The 19,091-nt window shown below is 44.7% G+C and overlaps 2 protein-coding genes across 5 annotated transcripts; one reads left to right on the top strand and one right to left on the bottom strand.

Moving 5' to 3' along the window:
* The first annotated feature begins 867 nt into the window (after positions 1-867).
* On the top strand, positions 868-7,433 carry LOC115284102 (non-structural maintenance of chromosomes element 3 homolog). 4 transcript variants are annotated; one of them, XM_029930706.1, is made up of 3 exons: positions 868-906; positions 1,076-2,090; positions 5,431-7,433. In XM_029930706.1, exons 2-3 carry the CDS (start codon positions 2,088-2,090, stop codon positions 6,364-6,366), a joined length of 939 nt encoding a protein of 312 aa, XP_029786566.1. In that variant the 5' UTR covers positions 868-906; positions 1,076-2,087; the 3' UTR covers positions 6,367-7,433. The 4 variants fall into 4 exon arrangements, with proteins under 4 accessions (XP_029786566.1, XP_029786567.1, XP_029786569.1 ...); XM_029930707.1 differs by having other exon boundaries at positions 871-1,145; positions 1,773-2,090; XM_029930709.1 differs by adding an exon at positions 3,733-3,872 and having other exon boundaries at positions 871-2,090.
* On the bottom strand, positions 3,674-4,346 carry MPC1L (mitochondrial pyruvate carrier 1 like). The gene has a single exon (XM_029930710.1). The coding sequence runs from the start codon at positions 4,277-4,279 to the stop codon at positions 3,824-3,826; it is 456 nt and encodes a 151-aa protein (XP_029786570.1). The 5' UTR covers positions 4,280-4,346; the 3' UTR covers positions 3,674-3,823.
* Positions 7,434-19,091: the final 11,658 nt, after the last annotated feature.

The following is a 19,091-nucleotide window of genomic DNA, read 5'->3' as shown; positions in this document are numbered from 1 at the left end:
TCAGTAAAAGGTCTTGGAAGTTGTGTGCTTTTCCCAAGCTCTTTTGCTGTGTTAGCTGTGAAAGGATTTGGGGTTGGATGGGGTGATTAGAAGAAATCTGGCTTCTCTGTTCTTCGCATACTCCTGCATGAAGTTTTTATAACAAATATGCGCTCCTGGTGTTTTCAAAGTTTTTAATCACAGGTTTTCGTTTCAAGATAATAAAGAGGCATGAACAATATAAATTCAAACTGCCATGACTTACAGATCACGTTTCTGGGGATATGTTGCAGCCTCCATTTTTGCGGAGCTCAGCTCCACCTCCGGGGGCACTTGTGAGGCATCAGGGTCCAGAAAAGCCCTCCTTTCCACACAGGGCTGTTTCTGTCTCGGAGTGTCTGATTTTCATCCAGCAATATGATTTACTCTCTCAGCCTCTCCCTGGGACACAGTATGTGGAAAGAATCAGAGGAAAGAAATAGTTTCAGCGTTATGGTTGCAAAAGTAAGGTAGTTCTTTGGATTTTAGCCTGTGCTTTGCCAGGGAACTCAGAGGACCTAAGGGAAAAGACGTTACTTATTAAACTCAGTATAAAACACGAATTCTGGAAAATAACCTGTGTGTCAGTAACAAAAACTTCTGGAAGAATAGCTCTGGCAATTCAGAAAATGTTATTGGCTTCATAGAGTAGTAGAAGAGATCTGTAGACAAGTTAAATTGCCAGGGCCAGAAAGGATCGTTTGAGAGTTTGGGGAAGGTTATAAAATGATTGTTACCCTAATGATTTAAAATTTTATTTTTTTATTATTTTTTTAAGTAGGCTCCATGCCCAGCCTGGAGCCTGGTGCGAGGTTTGAACTCACAACCTTGAAATCAAGATCTGAGCTGAGATCAAGAGTTGGACACTCAACCGACTGAGCCACCCAGGTGCCCTGAAATGCTCATTTTTATTCAAGTATTAATCACTTTTAAAGCCATATAACATTTTCTGAATTGCCAGAGCTATTCTTCCTGAAGTTTTTGTTACTGACATACAGGTTATTTCCCAGAATTCGTGTTTTATACTGAATTTAATAAGTAGTGTCTTTTCCCTTAGGTCCTCCGAGTTCCCTAGCAAAGCACAAGCAAAATCTAAAGAACTACCTTACCTTTGCAACCATATACCTGTAAGTGGAGGACTGCCTTACAGTACGAGGCATTGCAATCTTTTGGAATTTTTCTCTGATCATTTGCCCTCTAAATTATAAATGTTGTAAAGTGATAGGAAATTACCAGTAGGGATTATTACCTACGTTTCCCTTACCAGGTTAATTAGAAACCTACCTGCCTTTTATTGAAATATACTCAAATTATAAAATACATGTTGTAAGATAGATCTAAAAATAATTCCTACTCAGGTAGTAGTGAAGGGGAAAGTTCCTTTAAAGTTTTAATAAGAATCTTAGTAAAAGGTTATGACTCACTTCAAAACTTTAAGAACTGGTTTTTATTATTAGATTATAGTCTGAACTATCTAAGATACTATAATACTGTCTTCCAGAGACTTCCTACTTCTCAAGCCCGTGCTCTCTGATATGTCCATGTTAGTTATGACCACAAAACTGTAAACTGAGCATTTTGTGACCTCTTTGGGGGAAGATGGGTGATGACCTGATATGCTTTATTACGTTCCACGAGTTTCAGAAAGGCATGAGAAGTTTTATTTCAGAACCATACGTGGTAGCTAGCCTCCGAGATCGTCCCCAAAGATCCCTGCTTCTTGGTATTCCCCTACATGTATTTTCCTCCCACAGCGTACCAGAGATGGGCCTATAGGACATAGCTGAAGTGACTGTGTGTCACCTTCCAGATTATGCTACATAAGACTATGGCTATCTTGGGCTTTCTCTCTCTTGGGATACGTGGCGGGAAGCCCTGTCGTGAGCAGCCCTGTGGCCCCCGTGCCAAGGAACTGAATGAAACCTGTAAACAACTGTGTGAGTGAGCTTGGAAATGGATCTGCCAGCCCAAGGCAAGTTCGGAGACTGCAGCCCCAGCCGACAGCCGAGAGACTGACGCTGAGCCAGAAGCACGAAGCTAAGGCACTCCCAGGTCCCTGACCCTCAGAAATGGTGAGATAGTATGTGTTGTTTTAATCTAAGTTTTGGGGTGATTTGTTACACAGGAATAGATAACTAATACACAGTAGTTTTCCAGAGTTTGATCTCCCCCTGAATGTAGAACATGAAATGCAGAAACTCCCTACAAAAAGGGCTACTGCTTAGATGCCACAGAAGATAAAGGGGGTGGGGGTGCCTGGGTGGCTCAGTCGACTGAGCATCAGACTCTTTGATATCAGCTCAAGTCATGATCCCAGGGTCATGGGCTCAAGCCCTGTGTCGGGCTCTGTGCTGAGCGTAGAGCCTGCTTAAGATTCTCTCCCCAGCTTGCACTCTCTAAAATTAAAAAAAAAAAAAAGGGGGGCGCCTGGGTGGCTCAGTCGGTTAGGCCTCTGACTTCGGCCCAGGTCAGATCTCATGTTCTTGGGTTTGAGCCCTGCGTCGGGCTCTGTGCTGACCCCTAGTTCAGAGCCTGGAGCCTGCTTCCGGTTCTGTGTCTCCTTCTCTTTCTGCCCCTCCCCCTCTCATGCTCTGTCTCTCTCTGTATCAAAAATAAATAAAACATTAAAAAAATTGTTTTAATTAAAAAAAAATATATATATATATATTTTTTTTAAAGATAAAGGGGAATCTTCCAGAGCTCCATTAATGTTGTGCATGTCTTGTCTAAGACTTGATGTCTTCAGAACCTTTCAGAGAGTTGTCTTCAATTTCTCTGCATTTGAAATCTTTGACAAAAGTAGGGTTTAAGTAGTCCTCACCCAGCAGACCACTCTGGAACTTCCTGCATCCTCCAGAGACCAGAGATTTGGGGTCAAATCCTAGAGGGTCACCTCTGCTGCAGAAATAATGGCCTCACACCCACAATCCCACCCTTCTCTTTCCCCATTTCATGCAACCTGGTTGGACAAGTCCTTAGCAACCATGGAATTCCTCGGGAAACACTGGGCTAATACTGTTGACCACTGACCCCCACCCCCACTCTTAGCTTTCAACACAGGGCAACAAGCTTACCAGTTTTGCCAGCTGCCTATTTTTAGGCATGAAGAGGAAAGGATTATGATTTTGTCATTCCAATTTTCTAGTTACCTAAAATCTAGGGTTGATAGCAACAGACCTCAGAGTTGTTTATCCTGTTTCTATGGCAGAGTCTCTCATTGCTCTCCAGTCACCAAGAGATTCTAGGTTCTCTTAATAAGCACTCTTTTTAAAAGTCTAAACTGGGTTTCACTGAACCCATGTAAACCCACTTTGAAGTATTTGCCTCGGTAGACACAGCCCCCAACTTTATTTTTGCTCTAAGGCATTAATGCCTGTACCAAGTTTTAAAAATCATGTTTACTACTAGGCACCGTTACTTTGCCTGGACACCGAAACAAGTAACAAAACATCCCAAGAGAGCTTTCATTCAGTCTTCCTCCCCTGTAAAAACTACCCCTCGAGGTGCAAACAGGTGCCGTGAAAAGAAACACCAGCCAATCTACCCTCCCCTAAAGAACACTGTATTTCTAGAGCACGAAATAAACACTCAACAGCTTCGGTTCTTTGCTTTTTTTTTTTTTTTTTTTTTTTAATTAACCAAGCTGCAGGTTAAATCAGATTCGCACTGTTTTACTGGAGTCAAAACCAAACTTTTCACTGGTCTTTTCTTCAGGAAGAGTAACAGTTCAGTGCTTGCAAGCTGCAAAACTCGATCAGTCTGCTCACCCAGGTTTGGAGGACACCGGGTTGGAGCCGGCGCCTGCCTAGCAGCAGTTGTCAGCCTCAAATTCGCAAGGACACACATGGGCGCAGGTGGGAACGCTGGTGGTGTCGTCGTCAGCGGCGGTGGTGGTGGGAACGTCGTCGGTGGCGACGGTGGCAGCAGTGCTTGCGGTGCCACTGCCGTAGCAGTGGGTGATCAGGCGGCCCGCCTGCACACTCTGCGCCACGATGTTGGTGCCGTGGCACGCCAACAATAGCAAGTTTCGAGGCTGTACGCGGTAGGCGAAACGCATGAAGGCCATCGAGTACAAGATAAGCGCCGTCGTCATGCGGCCACTGATGATGTCGGGCGATGCTCTCATATCCTTAACGGTGGCCAGCGGCAGGCCCCAGTTGAACACGGGACCCCAGAAGTGGGTGCTGGTCAGGTAGTCCCGGAACTCCTTGGTCTTCATATAGTTTCTCGCCCTCCGCCACAGTGCTGCCACCGACGCCATGATCGCCGAGCCGTGGGAGCGTCAACAGAGTAACAATGCCCCGCCCCCACCAATGACGTGGACACAGACCCTGCCCCACGCAGCGTTGGCCTATGGCCTCGCGCCGTCGCATGGCTGCGATAAAGTGCTCGCGATGCTGTCACACATGCCTTTAACAGCGGGAGGTCTTAAGGGGGCCACGCCCCTGTGCCTTCAAGTGGCTGCCGTAAAGTATGTCTGACAAGCACGTGACGCTCTCACATAGCGTTTGCGACATAGTCACGTCGTCATCCCTAAGCCGGACCACCCGGAAGTGCACGGAGCGCGCCTGCGCCTGGGTGTGCGTGCCTCTGGCAAGGGTGAGACTGCAGCCTGGTCTTCACTGGACGCCATTGTGGTGAGGCCGTTGTAAGACTCGCCGGGCTCCACGTGGCACCCAGGGAGGTCAGTGGCCGCACAGCTGTGTGCTTCCCTTCACCTATCCAGGGGGAAACTTTGCCTGTTCTGCCCAGTCTGTGGCCAGTGGCGACTCGATGTTGATACAGAATCCTTCAACCGAGTACACAATTTTAGCCGTTAAACGGTTTACCTGAGCATTGTAGATACAGTGACATTTCACCCCTAAATCTTTCAGCGTCTAACAAGGATACTCTCCTACTTAACCACAGTACAACAATCCACTCAGATACTTAACATTAGGTACAGTACTATTTAATAGGCAGTGCATATTTAAGTTTTATAGTTTTATGGCTGTTTTTGTTTTCTTTCATGGGGGGAGGGGGGCGAGATCCAGGATCCAGTCAAGATTCACATTCAGTTACATTGACATTTTTGAAGACTACAAGTCAGTGGTTTTTCAGAATATCTTTAATTTGGATTTATATGATTTCTCATAACTAGATTTAGGTTAAACATTTTGGGTCAAGAATACTACACATGTTGTGTCCTTAGTGATATTAAAGTTGATTATCTGGTTAAGGAGTTGCCTGCCAGGTTTCTCCCCTCTGTAATCAACAAATAATACAGGGGGAGCCTTTTTGAGGGGGTATGGAAATTCTACTTCAGTCTTTCACGTGATAGTTAATATCCATTGAGGAAAACTTTTAATGACACAACTAATGACTATCTTACAAGTGTTTTCAATATTTTTCCAATTAAAAATAACTTGACAGCTTTCCCGCCTGCCGCCGCCTCATCTGCTGCCGCCCGTTACGGTTCCCGCCACCGCCGAGAACATGTTCCAGAAACCGAGAAGACAGGACCGCCCGAGCAGCCAGGACAAGAGGGAGAAGGAGTGGGAACGCGGCGCCACCGCCATGGAGGAGGCCCCGAGCACCTCCCGCGGGGCGGCAGGCTTCCAGGAGGCCCCGGGCACGTCGTCACAGGGCAGCCGTGGGGCCGAGGCTTTCCCTGAGGTGTGGCCCAGGTCCCAGCAGCAGTTGGAGCTGAAGGTGGCCGAGCTGGTGCAGTTCTTGCTGATTAAAGACCAGAAGAAGACCCCGATCAGGCGCGCTGACATCCGGAAGCACGTCCTCGGAGACTACAAGAACATCTTCCATGACCTCCTCAAAATGGCTGCCGAGCGCCTCGAGTACGTCTTCGGGTACAAGCTGGTGGAACTGGAACCGAAAAGCAGAAGTTACATCCTGATCAACACTCTGGAACCAGTGGAGGAGGATGCAGAGTTCAGAGGCGATCAGGGCACGCCCACCACCGGCCTCCTGATGAGTATTCTAGGTCTTATCTTTATGAAGGGCAATAGTGTCAAGGAAAGTGAGGTCTGGGACTTCCTGCGTCGCTTAGGGGTGTTCCCCACAAAGATGCATTCAGTTTTCGGAGACCCAAAGAAACTTATTACCCAAGTATTTGTGCGGCAGCGTTACCTAGATTATCTCCGGATACCCCACACGGATCCTGTAGAGTATGAATTCCAGTGGGGTCCCCGGACCAAGCTGGAAACCAGCAAGATGAAAGTTCTTAAGTTTGTGGCCAAAGTCCATAATCAAGACCCCAAGGACTGGCCAGGGCAGTACCTTGAGGCTTTGGCAGAGGAGGAGGCGAGGGCCAGACCCGAGACCGAGACCGGTGGCCCTCCTTCCTCCTCTTAAAGTCTGCGATTGATTTGGGCTCCAGGGGAGTTGGTGTCGAAGGTGAAGAGGTAGAGGTGGGAGGGAGCCTATTTCTGTAACGCTTAAATGTGTGTGACTCTAGGGTGTGTTTGCAAACTTCTGTTCTCCTTTAATATTTTAAGTTATTTGGTCCCAACTTCTCTCTCTTAAAAAATATTAGAAGATTTTTATTTTAACCTGTGTTATTGTCTGTATCTTTTGCATAAAAAAATTTGCTAGCCTTATACAACTAGTTGGAAAACTTTGCACCATGATCTAGAACAGGTGTTAAAGAACACATTGGTAAATTGCTTTGGTGCCAAGAAAGTAAAAAGCAAAGTGGCTACTATCTGGTTTCTTTACTACCCCAGTTTGTAAGTTAAAATAAAAGCCTTTATAAATTAAAAATAAAAATGTGTAATTGCTTATACCGTTTTTACCTTAAGACAGCTATTATATATTTACATATCTTCTATATGTATAAGCATGATGCATCATCTAAGCAATGTGCATACTGTATTTTCTCTGAATAACAATTTCTTATATTCATAATTCCCAGCTCTGTGGCTGACTGTTTAGTTCCATTTAATTTGTTTTTTGGTTTTGTTTTGCTTTGCTGCTATACTTGTAATAAATAATGTATCTTTGAAGCAGCTAAGCACTATGCATTTCCCACTCATGATCCATGAGATAATAATTTCAGGACTCAAAACCAGCATCTTAAAAACAGTATTTTTTCTTGCTACAAATTATTAAGGTAAATAGCATTTTGTAGAAGTTGCTTTACTTTTATATGAGTATATGCATACTGTATCATCTAAAATACATTTCTCACTGGGTACAAAAAAGTAGATAAAACTGTTAGTGATTAACCATGCCTGTTGGGAATCAGACTACGTGGTCTTAGGTCCTGGCTTCATATAACTAACTATATGCACTTAGGCAGGTTATTTCACTTGTATACAGATGTTTCCTCACTTGTAAACTGAAGTCATGATGCCCATGTTATGTGTAGTAATGTGATAATTTGATATCGGAAGTATAAATAAAGTTCTTGGTACAATGCCCGGTTTGGAGGATTTTTTTTAGTTAACTTGGTTCCCTAATTTTTTTAATTTGTTTTGTTGTCATTGTTTGTTTATTTTGAGACAGAGCATGAGCAGGGGAGGAGCAGAGAGAGGGTGAGAAAGAGAATCCTAGTCAGTCTCTCTGCACTGTCTGCACAGAGCCTGACGCCAGGCTGGAACTCATGAACCTTGACATCATGAGCGGAGCCCAAACCAAGAGTCAGACACTTAACTTACTGAGCCACCCAGGTGAACTTACTGAGCCACCCGGGTGCCCCAGTTTTTTAATATTTTTGGTCTGGAGCAGTTAAATTTTTTTTCATGTTTTTTTTCACTATCTTCTAAATCATAGAATAGGAGTTACTGATTCAAAAATTATCACAATGTTCTTCTAGCCTGATTCTACTGTGTGGCTTCATGAGAAAACAGAACTCCGGGTATATTGTGAGTATCGCTCACGTAAAGTAGAGCAGGACAGTTAGACATAAGATCTCCCCTGGGCTTGAGTGTTAATTGTATAGTGAAAAGGATACGTTTTGAGGTTGTCTGGTAACTGGAATTTGAATTCTGGTCATGCTATGTCAGCATGGTGACTTGGGGTAGATTTAAGTTTTCTGAATCTCAATCTATAAGATCAGAAAAACAGTAACTATATTATAATTTGTGACATGGATTAAATGAGTCTGAAGAAAAGTTTATAGTCTCCTCTCATAATATTCCTTCATAGCTCTGGCAAAATGTTGTTTATATTTGGAGATTCAGCAAATAATTACTCGGCGAGTGAGTAAGTTTAATTATTTTGGGAGGAGGGTACTACAAATGAACCCCAAAATGAGATAAATACTTCAGTTCAAAAAAATGTGGATTTAATCAACACAGGACTAACTGGATTTAGTCTAAAAGGGTCTGTGGTGGGTTTGTAGTGGTATGGAAGAATGTGGTAGGCTAACCACATTGGCTAAATTCCAGTACAGTCCATTGTATTGGAATTTGCATTTATTTCATCAATGAGAATGTAATTCGTCCTTGAAAGCAAAAAAAAAAAAAATAACGACATTTAAATATACATTGAAATATTAATGCTTTAGCGATTATAAACAAGACCATAGTACCTTTAAAAATTAGTGCATTCATTATGTTTATTTACATCCCAAATATTTTGCAACTATAGCTTATAGTATAGCCATTGCTGAAAAGGAAAACAGCATCATGTTTACATAACCTTTTTCAAATGTTGGGCTTCCAAATGTGGATGACTGGAATACTAGTATAAGTTTGAATTCACAAATTGGCAACCATGAATTGAGTGACATTCTAGGCCTACACCAGTGTCCTGAAAGAAATGCAAGGTACCACTTTGTCCACAAAAAACATTCAGTACTTGCGGATCATCTCACTTGGGTTGTTACTTCGTTCTTGATTACCTGTTGCTGTGTGCTAAGTCCCCCCAGAACTTAGTGGCTTAGAACAACAGCAGCCCTTTATTTTACTCACAGATTTGCAGTGGCGGTGGAACTCCGTAAGGACAGCTTACTGCTCCATGCATCGCCAGCTGGGGCTGCTCAATATGGGGCTGGAAGATGCACTTTCAAAACGGCTCACTAACATGACCGGCAAGTTGATACTGGTTGTTGGCTGGGAGGCCTCCGTTGCTTCCCACAAGCTGCTTGTACTTCCTCACAGTATGGGGGCTGAGCTCCAAAACTAAGCGTAACAGAATCAAATAGGAGCTCTGTGGTAAACAGAAGTTTCCCCCCAGTGACCCTTGCCCTGGCATATCTCCCATTGGGTTGGGCGGAACCTATGAATATGATTAGATTTCACTCCCATGATTATATGACAGAAGGGATTTTGTAGGTGTAAGTAAGGCCCGAAATTAGTTGACCTTAAGATAGGGAGATTCTACAACTGGGCCTCAAGTAATCACTTGAGCCATTTAAATCTGGGTCCATTCTAGGAACCGGAGACACAGGATGTCAAGGGATTTGAAGTGCGGAGGGATTTAATGTGAGGGAGATTATCTACAGCTGGCTTTGAGGGTAGAGGTAGCCCTATTAGCAAGGAATTTGGGTAGCCCTGAGGAGCTGAGTGCAGCCCCAGCTGACAGCCAGTGAAGAGACGCAGACCTGAGTCCTCACAAAGAATTGAATTCTAACAACAACGTGAGTAAGCCTGGAAGTGGATTTTCCCCTAGACTCTCTGAGAACTCAGTCCAGCCAACACCTTCAGTTCAGCTTTGTGAGACCATGAGCAGAGAACCCAGCCATGCGGTGCCTAGAATTCTAACCTACAGACCCAGCTAATAAGTGGGTGTTGTTGTAAGCCACTAAGTTTGTGGTAATCTGTTGTGCTGCAATAGAAAACAAATATAAGCTATATTGGCTTTTGTGATCTAGCCTCTGGAGTCACATAACATCGCTTTCTCCAATCATAAGCCCACCCAAATTCAATGAGAGAGGACATAGACCCACCTCTCAAAGGCAGGAGTGCAAGTGCCAAAGTCACACTTTAAGAGAAGTATGTGAGGGTCACCTGGGTGGCTCAGTTAAGCGTCCAAGTCTTGATTTCAGCTCAGGTCAAGATCTCACAGTTCGTGAGTTCAAGCCCTACATTAGGCTCTGCACTGACATCGCAGAGCCTCCTTGGGATTCTCTCTCTCTCTTTCCCCCTGTCTCTGCTCCTCCCCTGCTGGCACTGTCTTTGTCTCTCTCAAAATAAATAAACTTAAAAAAAAAAAAGAGCATGTGGGATGGGAAATATTGTGGCTGCCGTTGGAAAACAAAGTTTACCATATTAACTTGTAATCACAGAATTACAGAACATTGGAGTTGAAAGGATCTCACAGTTGATTTGTAAAATGGGGATAGTGGTATCTACCTCACAACGGTATTGTGAGATTTCGATGTGTTAATCCTTGTTCAGGGCTTGGTATAGGACCTGGTATATAGTAAGTGCTCAGTGAATTTCTCTTATTTTATTAGCATCCACCCCAACCCCCTCATTTTGCAAATGAGGTATGAAGCCTTAAGAGATCTTGTCATTTGCCATGGTGATACAGTGAGTTGCAATAAACCACATCAGTCCTCTGCACAGATCACTTTAACATGTATTGTGTTTCTGTCTTTCCCACCATGTTGTAAGTTCCCTCGGACCAGGGAAAATATCACCAAAGAAACTGTTCCTTCCCCTCATGAGCCTTTTTAAAATGCTGACTGGATATGGCCCAAAACAAATTCAACAAGACAGGGTCTGCCTTTCAGTGGAGCATTTTTCAGCTAGAGAAATGGAGGTACATGCAATGTGTGGTTTTCCTGGTACACTCCAGGCTGATAGGTGCAGGCTAAATCTAGTGTTTATATAAGGTTTGTGCCTGGTAGATCTGGGTTGTTACAGATATGAGAATGGCCCAGGCAGAGGGCAAGACATAGTAATGGAGCTCGGCTAGCCCTTGAAGGGAAACTGGAGAAAGATATGGGGCTGGGAGTGAGCATGGCTACAGAAGACTTCTTCCTGGCTGAAGCAAAGAGGGGACAACAGTTTTAGGACTAGAGAACATAAGTAATGTTACCAGTCCCAAATTCGGCTGCCTGCCGCTTGAAAGGCCAGTACTCAAAGAGACCAGCGTTGATTGGAAAGGAATAGCTTTATTCAGGTGGCCTGCCACCTTGGGAGAAGGTGGACTCTTGTCCAAGAGCCAACTCCGAGGTTTCCACCTGGCCTGGAGATTTTTAAAGGAGTTTAATCACTTAAGGGAGTGCAGTGGTCTGTGACATTTCTTCATCACATGCAGACTCGATGATGCCAGCTACAGAGTTATCTTGGTGCTTGAAGGTTGAGCAAGAAGTTCTAGTTCCTTGGTACCCGGGAGGCAGGAGGGCGGGCTGTTGAAGATCTGGTTCCTTGGTACGCGGGGGCTTGTGCAAGAGCACGCTGTTCTTTCTGCAAAGGAGGGCAAGGTCTACAGATGCACAAAGGGAAGCCAGTGAAGTTATTTGTGTGACCTTAAAAAGAGAAAACATTTTGCTAAAAAATTGCTGGGCTAATCAGAAAGCTGAGGCAGCCTCAAACAGACTTGCTGGCCTCTGTGGCCTGGGAAAGTTCTGGTCCTTCACTTCCCAAGGCCAGTAGTTGCATATCTCAAAGAAAGTAAATCTGTTCCGTTACAGATCAAAGACCGGTCAGCAAGCAAGGAATGTGCCCACTTGAAGCGAGTTAACCCTTAAGACCAGCTGGGTGTCATCACCGTTCATGTTGGCTAGTGACTACCTTTCCCCACACGTAATGAGCGCTGTTGTGTATTGCACTGTTTTAATAGATGAGACTAAACAGCTGAAGGTTTATCATTATTTTGAATACTATCTCTTTACCATTAATATCATTGGAAGTGGCGTTTCTCCTGGGCTGCCTCTCCCAGCATAAAGCCGTCAGGGTCTGCTGCGTGACTCAGCCTAGAGACGCTAACATAAACACGGTCAGTCAGTTCACTATCCTCTTTCAGAGGAAAATGATGGGAGAAGACAACCAAATACGAAGGTGGATTCAGACCTTTGCCCAGTCCCCTCCTCTAACCAAGATTCCAGCTCGCAGGGTCCTGTGAAATCCTGCCTCGCACTCCACGACCCTTCAGTGAGTTCCAGTGTGGTGGGCCGTAGAGAGCATGCCTTTCAAATTTACCTGCTCTTTTTAACTTTTTAGTTTGAAATAATTTCAAACTCACAGAATAGCTGAAACAGCTTAAGGCAAGCCTTAACAAAGCGAGAAGTGTCAAAAGAACACCCCCATATCCTTCACCCAGCATTTTGCAACAGTCCCTGTGAGGTTTTCTCTACCTCTAAGGGTTATTTCTTAAGAATGTCAGTGTGTCTTTCCCAAGCACATGGACACTCATTACTTTCTTTTGCATCACCACAATACACCCATCAAAATCAAGACGTTTAACAATATAATCCTATAATCTGCAGTCCTTATTCACACTTCGTTCATTGTCCTACTAATGTCCTGTTCACAATTTTGTTTCTCTGGTCCCGGATCCAGACCAGGATGACACCGTGCATTTCATCGCGGTGTCTCTTTCACCTCCTTTCATCTAGAACAGTTCTGCCTTCCTCTGCCTTTCTTTGCCATTCATGACCTTGGCATTTTAGAAGAGTACGGGCCAGCTGTTTGATAGAATATATGTCAATATGGGTTCATTTGATGTCTCTTCATGCCCACCTTCGGAGTGTTCATCTTGGGCGGGAACCCCACGAAGGGGATGTTCTGTCGCCAGTGTGTCACATGAGGAGGCATGTGATGTCCGTGTGTCTGGTTGTTAGTAACAGTAAGGCAGGCTTTGCCAGGTGTCTTCACTGTAAAATCAGTATTTTCCCTTTTGTAATAAGTAATTTGTAGGGAGGTACTGTGAGGCATGTAAATATCTATTTTCTCATCAAATATTTAAGCTACTAATTTTAGCATCCATCACTGATTCTTGCCTGAATTCAGTATTACTCTAATGATGGCAGCATTCTTTTTTTAAAACGATTTTCTCTCTCCTGCTTTAAAACAGAAGTCAGAAATGTATTTCATTAAAGTTGCCCTGGAATGCTGGCCAACATTTACAAAGCATATGACTATTCATGAATTATGGCTGTGAAAACCGAACATTTAGGACTTGGATATTTTATGAAAAAAAAATTATTTTTGCCACATCTATGCTGATCTCCTTGGAGTATTTGCTGTTAAATTCTACCAAAGGGAATAAATAGCATAGTGCCTCAAAAGAAGCTGGATGAATAAAACAATAGGTGGATATATTGACTCTACTATTTTCAGTTACCGCTGAAAGTAATTTTAGAGCCATCTGTGGCCCTGATTCTAATCTTTCGTCTTTCCGTGCGCTCTTTTTTCTCATGTGAATACAGTGGCTGAAAGCTGCGTGGGTGCATCTGTCAGTAGCTATGAGAACATCGGTAAGTGTGCTGTGTCTCATTTTCTCTGGCTGTAAAGCATGGCGTAGCCCAGTCTGGGTCCCTTGGTGTAGTCACGTGGCGGGAGGGGGTAGGTTGGGCCCAACTCCCAGCGCACTGCTACTTCCTTATAATCTTTTGTCTGATTTCTGCCTATTCACGTGTCTTGCCGTCAAGTCCATGGCAACGGAGCAGAAGGCTGCAGAGCCGCCCTCCACCCACTCTCCTGCCAGGGCCTACTTGGAGGGCCCTGTCGTCGGATGTACCTGTACCTACTTCTCCTACTTAGTCTTGGCGCCAGAAACAGAAAACCTTTTTTTTAACCTTTTAGTGAGTGGATCATCTGATATTTAAAATTTTACCAAAATGTAGAACTTTGAATTTGGAAAACTTTGTTCTGAAAGTATTTCACATTTACCAGAATATTTGAAGAACACCGAGAGCTCTCATACAGCCTTTCCTCTGACTCAGCAATGACAGGGTTCTGTCAGGGAGGCAGGGCCACTGCGAGGGAGAAGGAATTTATTACAGACAATAGAATAGAGCCATGGAAGGAGCTGAGGAGGTGACTGTGTCTGAAAGGGGGACTTGGAGGGCGAGAGGTGACCAGCCAGTCATCGGTCATCGTGAGGAGTCAGGTACATTGAGCTGCCGAAGCAGGGCCTGGGGCGCTGAAGGGGAGGCCTGCGGACGGGCTGGCGGGGAGGGGGCTGTTGCCTCTGAGGTGCTGCAGCCAAGAGTCTGATGATGGGCCAGGGGAGGGGGCACTGCTGGTCAGTAAGGCCCGCAGTTAGGAAGCTGAGCTGGCCACGGAGCAAAGAATAGAACAAGCTGGAATCGCCAGCACCGCTGCCTCTTGCACTGCATTTAACCCCAAAAGCCTTTGGAGAGTCATGTCTTACTGGTATATGTCCGGTCTCTGATGTGGAACCATCTGGGGAAGGCGATTCTGGGAAACAGGGTTCTGGCTTGACCAGGCTGACACAGTACAGACCACTCCAGCCAATTTAAACCTTTTCCGTGTTCGGGGCGCCTGGCTGGCTTTGTCAGTGGAGCGTGCAACTCTTGATTTCAGAGTTGTAGGTTCAAGCCCCATGTTGGGTGTAGAGATTACTTAAAAATGAAATCTTGAAAAAAACCTTTCCATGTTTCTTTTATCATTTTCTTTCTGGTGTGTGTGTGTGTGTGTGTGTCTGTGTGTGTGTGTTACATTACATATGTATGTCCAAACACATTACTACATATTTTATCTGAACCATTTGAGTGAATATATTCTCTCATGTAACCACAGTAATCACTGATGTAACACTGTATACAATATATGATTTTAGTCCATATTTCAGTTTTGTCAACTGTCCCAATAATGTGCTTTATAGCATTTTTTCTTCAGTGCAGGATCCAGGCCAGTGTCATGCAGAGCGTTTCATACTCCTCTTTTAGCTGGAATAGTTCCTCCACCTTTGTTCACTTTTTATGCCAGATATCTTATAGAACCTTCCCTCAGTCGGGGCTTGCTGGATGCTTCCTCATAGATCCAGAAAGATTATACTTTCTCAGCCAAAATACTGTCCGTGATCTGCGTCCTTCCGCGAGCCTCGCATCCAGAAGCACGTGTGTGTCTGCGCATCGCCGTGACGTTCATTTTGGTCACCTGGTCAAAGCCCTGGCCAGGCTCCCCACTGCAGTTACAACTTTGCCCCTTGCAGTTAATAAGCGGTCAGCAAATGGATACTCCAAGACTATGTAAGTATCCTGCTCCTTCTCAGACTTTCTCTCCCAGAGATTTGGCATCCGTGGATGAGTCTCGTCCAAATCCCTGTTTACTACAACGGAAGCAAGGTAAAGATTTTCCAGTCCTTCCATATATATGTCAGCATTGCTGTAAGGAAGAACCGCCCATCTCCCCCCATGTGTGTACTTACCTATTTGTTACTAATATGGACTCCTGGATGCCTGTTTCATTCAGTGGATTAGGATCCTTTACCGTCATCTTAATTTTGATGCCCCAGTTGGTCCTCGTTTGGACAGTGACAGCCCTTCAGAGCTGTCTCCTCTGAGCCTGGCATTGAACTACACAGAATGATACACCTGCAAAGGCTTTTCCCTTCCTGATTCATTCCATGCTGTCCACCCCGCCCCACCACCATACACACACACCCCACTTACAGGTAACTAATTTCATTTTTTTTGCTGGTTCATCCTTCCTGTGTTTCCTTTTGCAAAAATAAGGAGATAAAGTGCATTTTCACTTATTTTCTTTTCTTATACAAATGGGAACAGACTATATTCTTTTCCAGTTGACAATTTTTCTTGGAAATGACCATACCATCCTCATAGAGATCCTCCAACATCTTTTTTAAAAATTTTTAATGTTTATTTTTGAGAGAGCGAGAACATGAGCAGGGGAGGGGCAGAGAGGGAGACACAAAACCCAAAGCAGACTTCAGGTTCTGAGCTGTCAGTGCAGAGCCCAATATGAGGCTCAAACTTGTGAACCATGAGATCGTGACCTGAATTAAAGTTAGACACTTAACCGATTGAACCATCCAGACGCACCCCCCAACATAGTTTTTGTTTTATTTACAGCTACAAAGTACACCATTGTGTGGATGTGTCATAGTTTATGTACTCAGTATCCTTCATTTAGATGCTGAGGTTGTTTCTATTATTTTGCAAGTATGAGTAATCATGACTATCCTTGTGCATGTGTATTTTGTTGTTGTTATATAAGAGTAAGGCCCTAGAGGGGCGCCTGGCTGGCTCAGTTGGAAGAGCATGCACTCTTGATCTTAATCTTGGGGTCATGAGTTTGAGCCCCACATTGGGTGTAAGATTACATACATACATTTACATATAAACTAACTTAAAAAAAAAAGAGCAAGACCCTAGAAATATTATTGCTGGGTCAGAGGGTCAATATAAATTTAATTTTGTTAGATATGGCCAAATTTGGGGCGCCTGGGTGGCTCAGTTGGTTGAGCATCCGACTTTGGCTCAGGTCATGATCTCACAGTTTGTGGGTTCGAGCCCCGCGTAGGGCCCTGTGCTGACAGCTAGCTCAGAGCCTGGAGACTGCTTCAGGTTCTGTGTCTCCTTCTCTCTCTGACCCTCTCCTGCTCACACTGTCTCTCTCTCTCAAAAAAATAAATAAATGTAAAAACAAAAATTTTTTTAAAGATATGGCCAAATTTGCCTTACATTTTCCATTCTCAAAATGTACAGGAGTGTCTGTTACCCCACAGTCTTGTCAACAGAGTATGTTATCAAGCTTTAGAATATTTGCCGAGGTGACCGTAGAGAAACAGTATCTCCCGGTAGGTGGTGGTGTTTTTTTATAACAGCCATATCGTATCACATACCGTATAATTCACCCATTCAGGGTGCACAATTCCGTGGTTCTTAGAATATTCACAGAGCTGTGCCTCCATCACCACAATCAATTCTAGAACATTTTCATCACCCCAAAAAGTAACCCTGTACCTGTAGCAGGATTCTCGCAGAGTCATAACGCTGAGACTTTTCTTTCCAGGAAGCAACTTTATTTCTGCCGGCACCGCTCAGTTGGGTTCATACCCAAAGAATTGAGCCCTGAACGCCGTGTGGTATAGTTTTTTATATAGTTTTTACTTCTTTGTCTCCCATATGTGGTAACATACAAACACGCAGTCTGATTAAGCGGTCTCAGGTTACAAGGTCGTAAGGGATGTTGTCACGTATACAGCCAGGTTGCCTTGAGGGTTTTTTTTATTTCCTTAGGGAGGGGACCCTACCGCATTCCCCCCTTTGATGCACGGACCCCTTAGTTTAGGGTCAAAGAGCATCATCTTGGTTTAGAGGTTTATGCTTTTATAACATCATTACATGAGTGACCATCTTTTTTAAATTATGGCCTCATTGAGACTGGAGGCAGACCATACAACCAGGGGAGCAAAGCAGGGTAAGATTAAGCACCCTCCAAAATTCAGGAGAATCATTCCCATGAGGGTTTTGAATCCCCTGAGAGCTGAAAACCATCCTCCAAATAACTTCCCAGGGTTCTAACCGTTCTGCGGATGGACTGGGACACGAGCAACCTTTGTTATTTGATCTGTGATCTCCTCTAGGACTTTTTCCTCATCATCTATCTGTAGGCAGCAGTTGCTCGGGTTAAATTTTCCACAAACACCTTTCCCAGAATCAAACATGTAATGTGAGACCAAGCGATCTTGATAGATGGCATTGGGCATTTTGGTCTGCTGCTTGGCTAGTACGTTAAGAGCTCTGGCAGTTTCACTGCTTATTTCTACAACTGCTGGCAGTCTAAGTATGCGGTTTAGCATGTAAGTGGGAGTGTAGGAGCCCCAATGCCCATCCTCTGCCCAGGTGGCAGGGCCATAATATTGATTATATGCTTGGGAGGCCATTTATTATCTTTTTAATTGTCAATCTGTAAGGCACACCGCTTCCTTTGAGTCTCCCCATCCCCCTGCACTTGGACTCCCAATGTTTCCCTCTGGCGAGTGGGAGCAGGAAGACAGATGGACAGATAGTTTCCGGCACCTATGACCCTGAGCAGACCGAGGGAAGTACTCTGTAGGCTGTCCTTCCACATCTCTGGTACGGCCCACCCGGCACCTGCCATTTGATGGCTGTGTTGACATTGTCTCAGGCCTCTTGGAGATGAGAGAAGCTAGACAAGGGGTGGGGACCTGGCTCAGGGTGATCTGGGGTCCCCCACCATTGGGTTTTCTGGGCAGTTGAGTTCTAAAATCCTTGGTTTAGGCATGTTAAGTTTTTAACAGAGATGACGAACTTTTTCCCCACTAGGCAAGACAGTTTTTCCCAATAATCGAGCATTTGAGAAGCCAAACCTCAGTAGTAGGACTGGGGTATTTTGTTTTACTATAAGGTTCGTGGGGATCTAATTTTCTAGTCTCTTACGGCCATTGCCGTACGGCCTTGGCCAATCCTACAGCAAAGAGTAGAGCAAGAATCGCACTAATTGTGAGAAACAAGGCGTGACTGTGCACCACATTAAGGAAACATATAGAAAATAAGGGCCGTCTTTTGTTTCACCGGACCGTTGATTCCTCAAGCTTCTGCCGTGCGTAGATTAGCCAGCTTCCGGAGTGACTAACGCAGGGCTGCGGTCTCCTGGAGCCTCTGGAGGTGCAGATTGCTTCTTCCATACGGTCAGCTTGCATAGTGTGGATGGATCGGGAATGCACTCCTACTTTCGAGATGTGCTGGCCTCATTATGCTGTAGTGAATCGAGGGCCCAGGGACTGCTACCTTTACTGCAGTAGGGGTTGCACATTTCATTCCTGTATCCGTATTGCATCTCCTGGTTTAAAGGGGTGAGCGTCTGTGGTCAGATTCACAGGTAATCATTCCCTGACCCAGTGGTGAAAGGTGGTTAGGGTGAAGCCAAGGGCCCACATCTGTTGTTTTAGAGTTAGAGCGTCTGTCTCATTTCCGTCCCCCCCTTATGCCCTTGATAATGGGGGGAGGGCACCCATAAAGGATTTTATAAGAGGAGAACCCTGTCTGCTTCTTTAGCCTCCCACTTGCAGCTGCAGTCTGCCTCCCTGAAGGTCCCTTATCTCTGCTGCCTAATGTGAGCCTTTTCCCTATTTAGTCCTCCCCTGAAACAGGGACGATGACCGTTCTGCTTCCTCAAGCTGATAAAGGGCAGTGCACGGGTACAGCAGTGAGAGTCTCCCCGAGGGTC

The sequence above is a fragment of the Suricata suricatta genome, chromosome X, assembly GCF_006229205.1.
Source record: "Suricata suricatta isolate VVHF042 chromosome X, meerkat_22Aug2017_6uvM2_HiC, whole genome shotgun sequence".
NCBI classification, from domain to species: domain Eukaryota; kingdom Metazoa; phylum Chordata; class Mammalia; order Carnivora; family Herpestidae; genus Suricata; species Suricata suricatta.
Note: the sequence above shows the minus strand (reverse complement) of the source record. Positions and strands in the feature narration are given on the sequence as shown.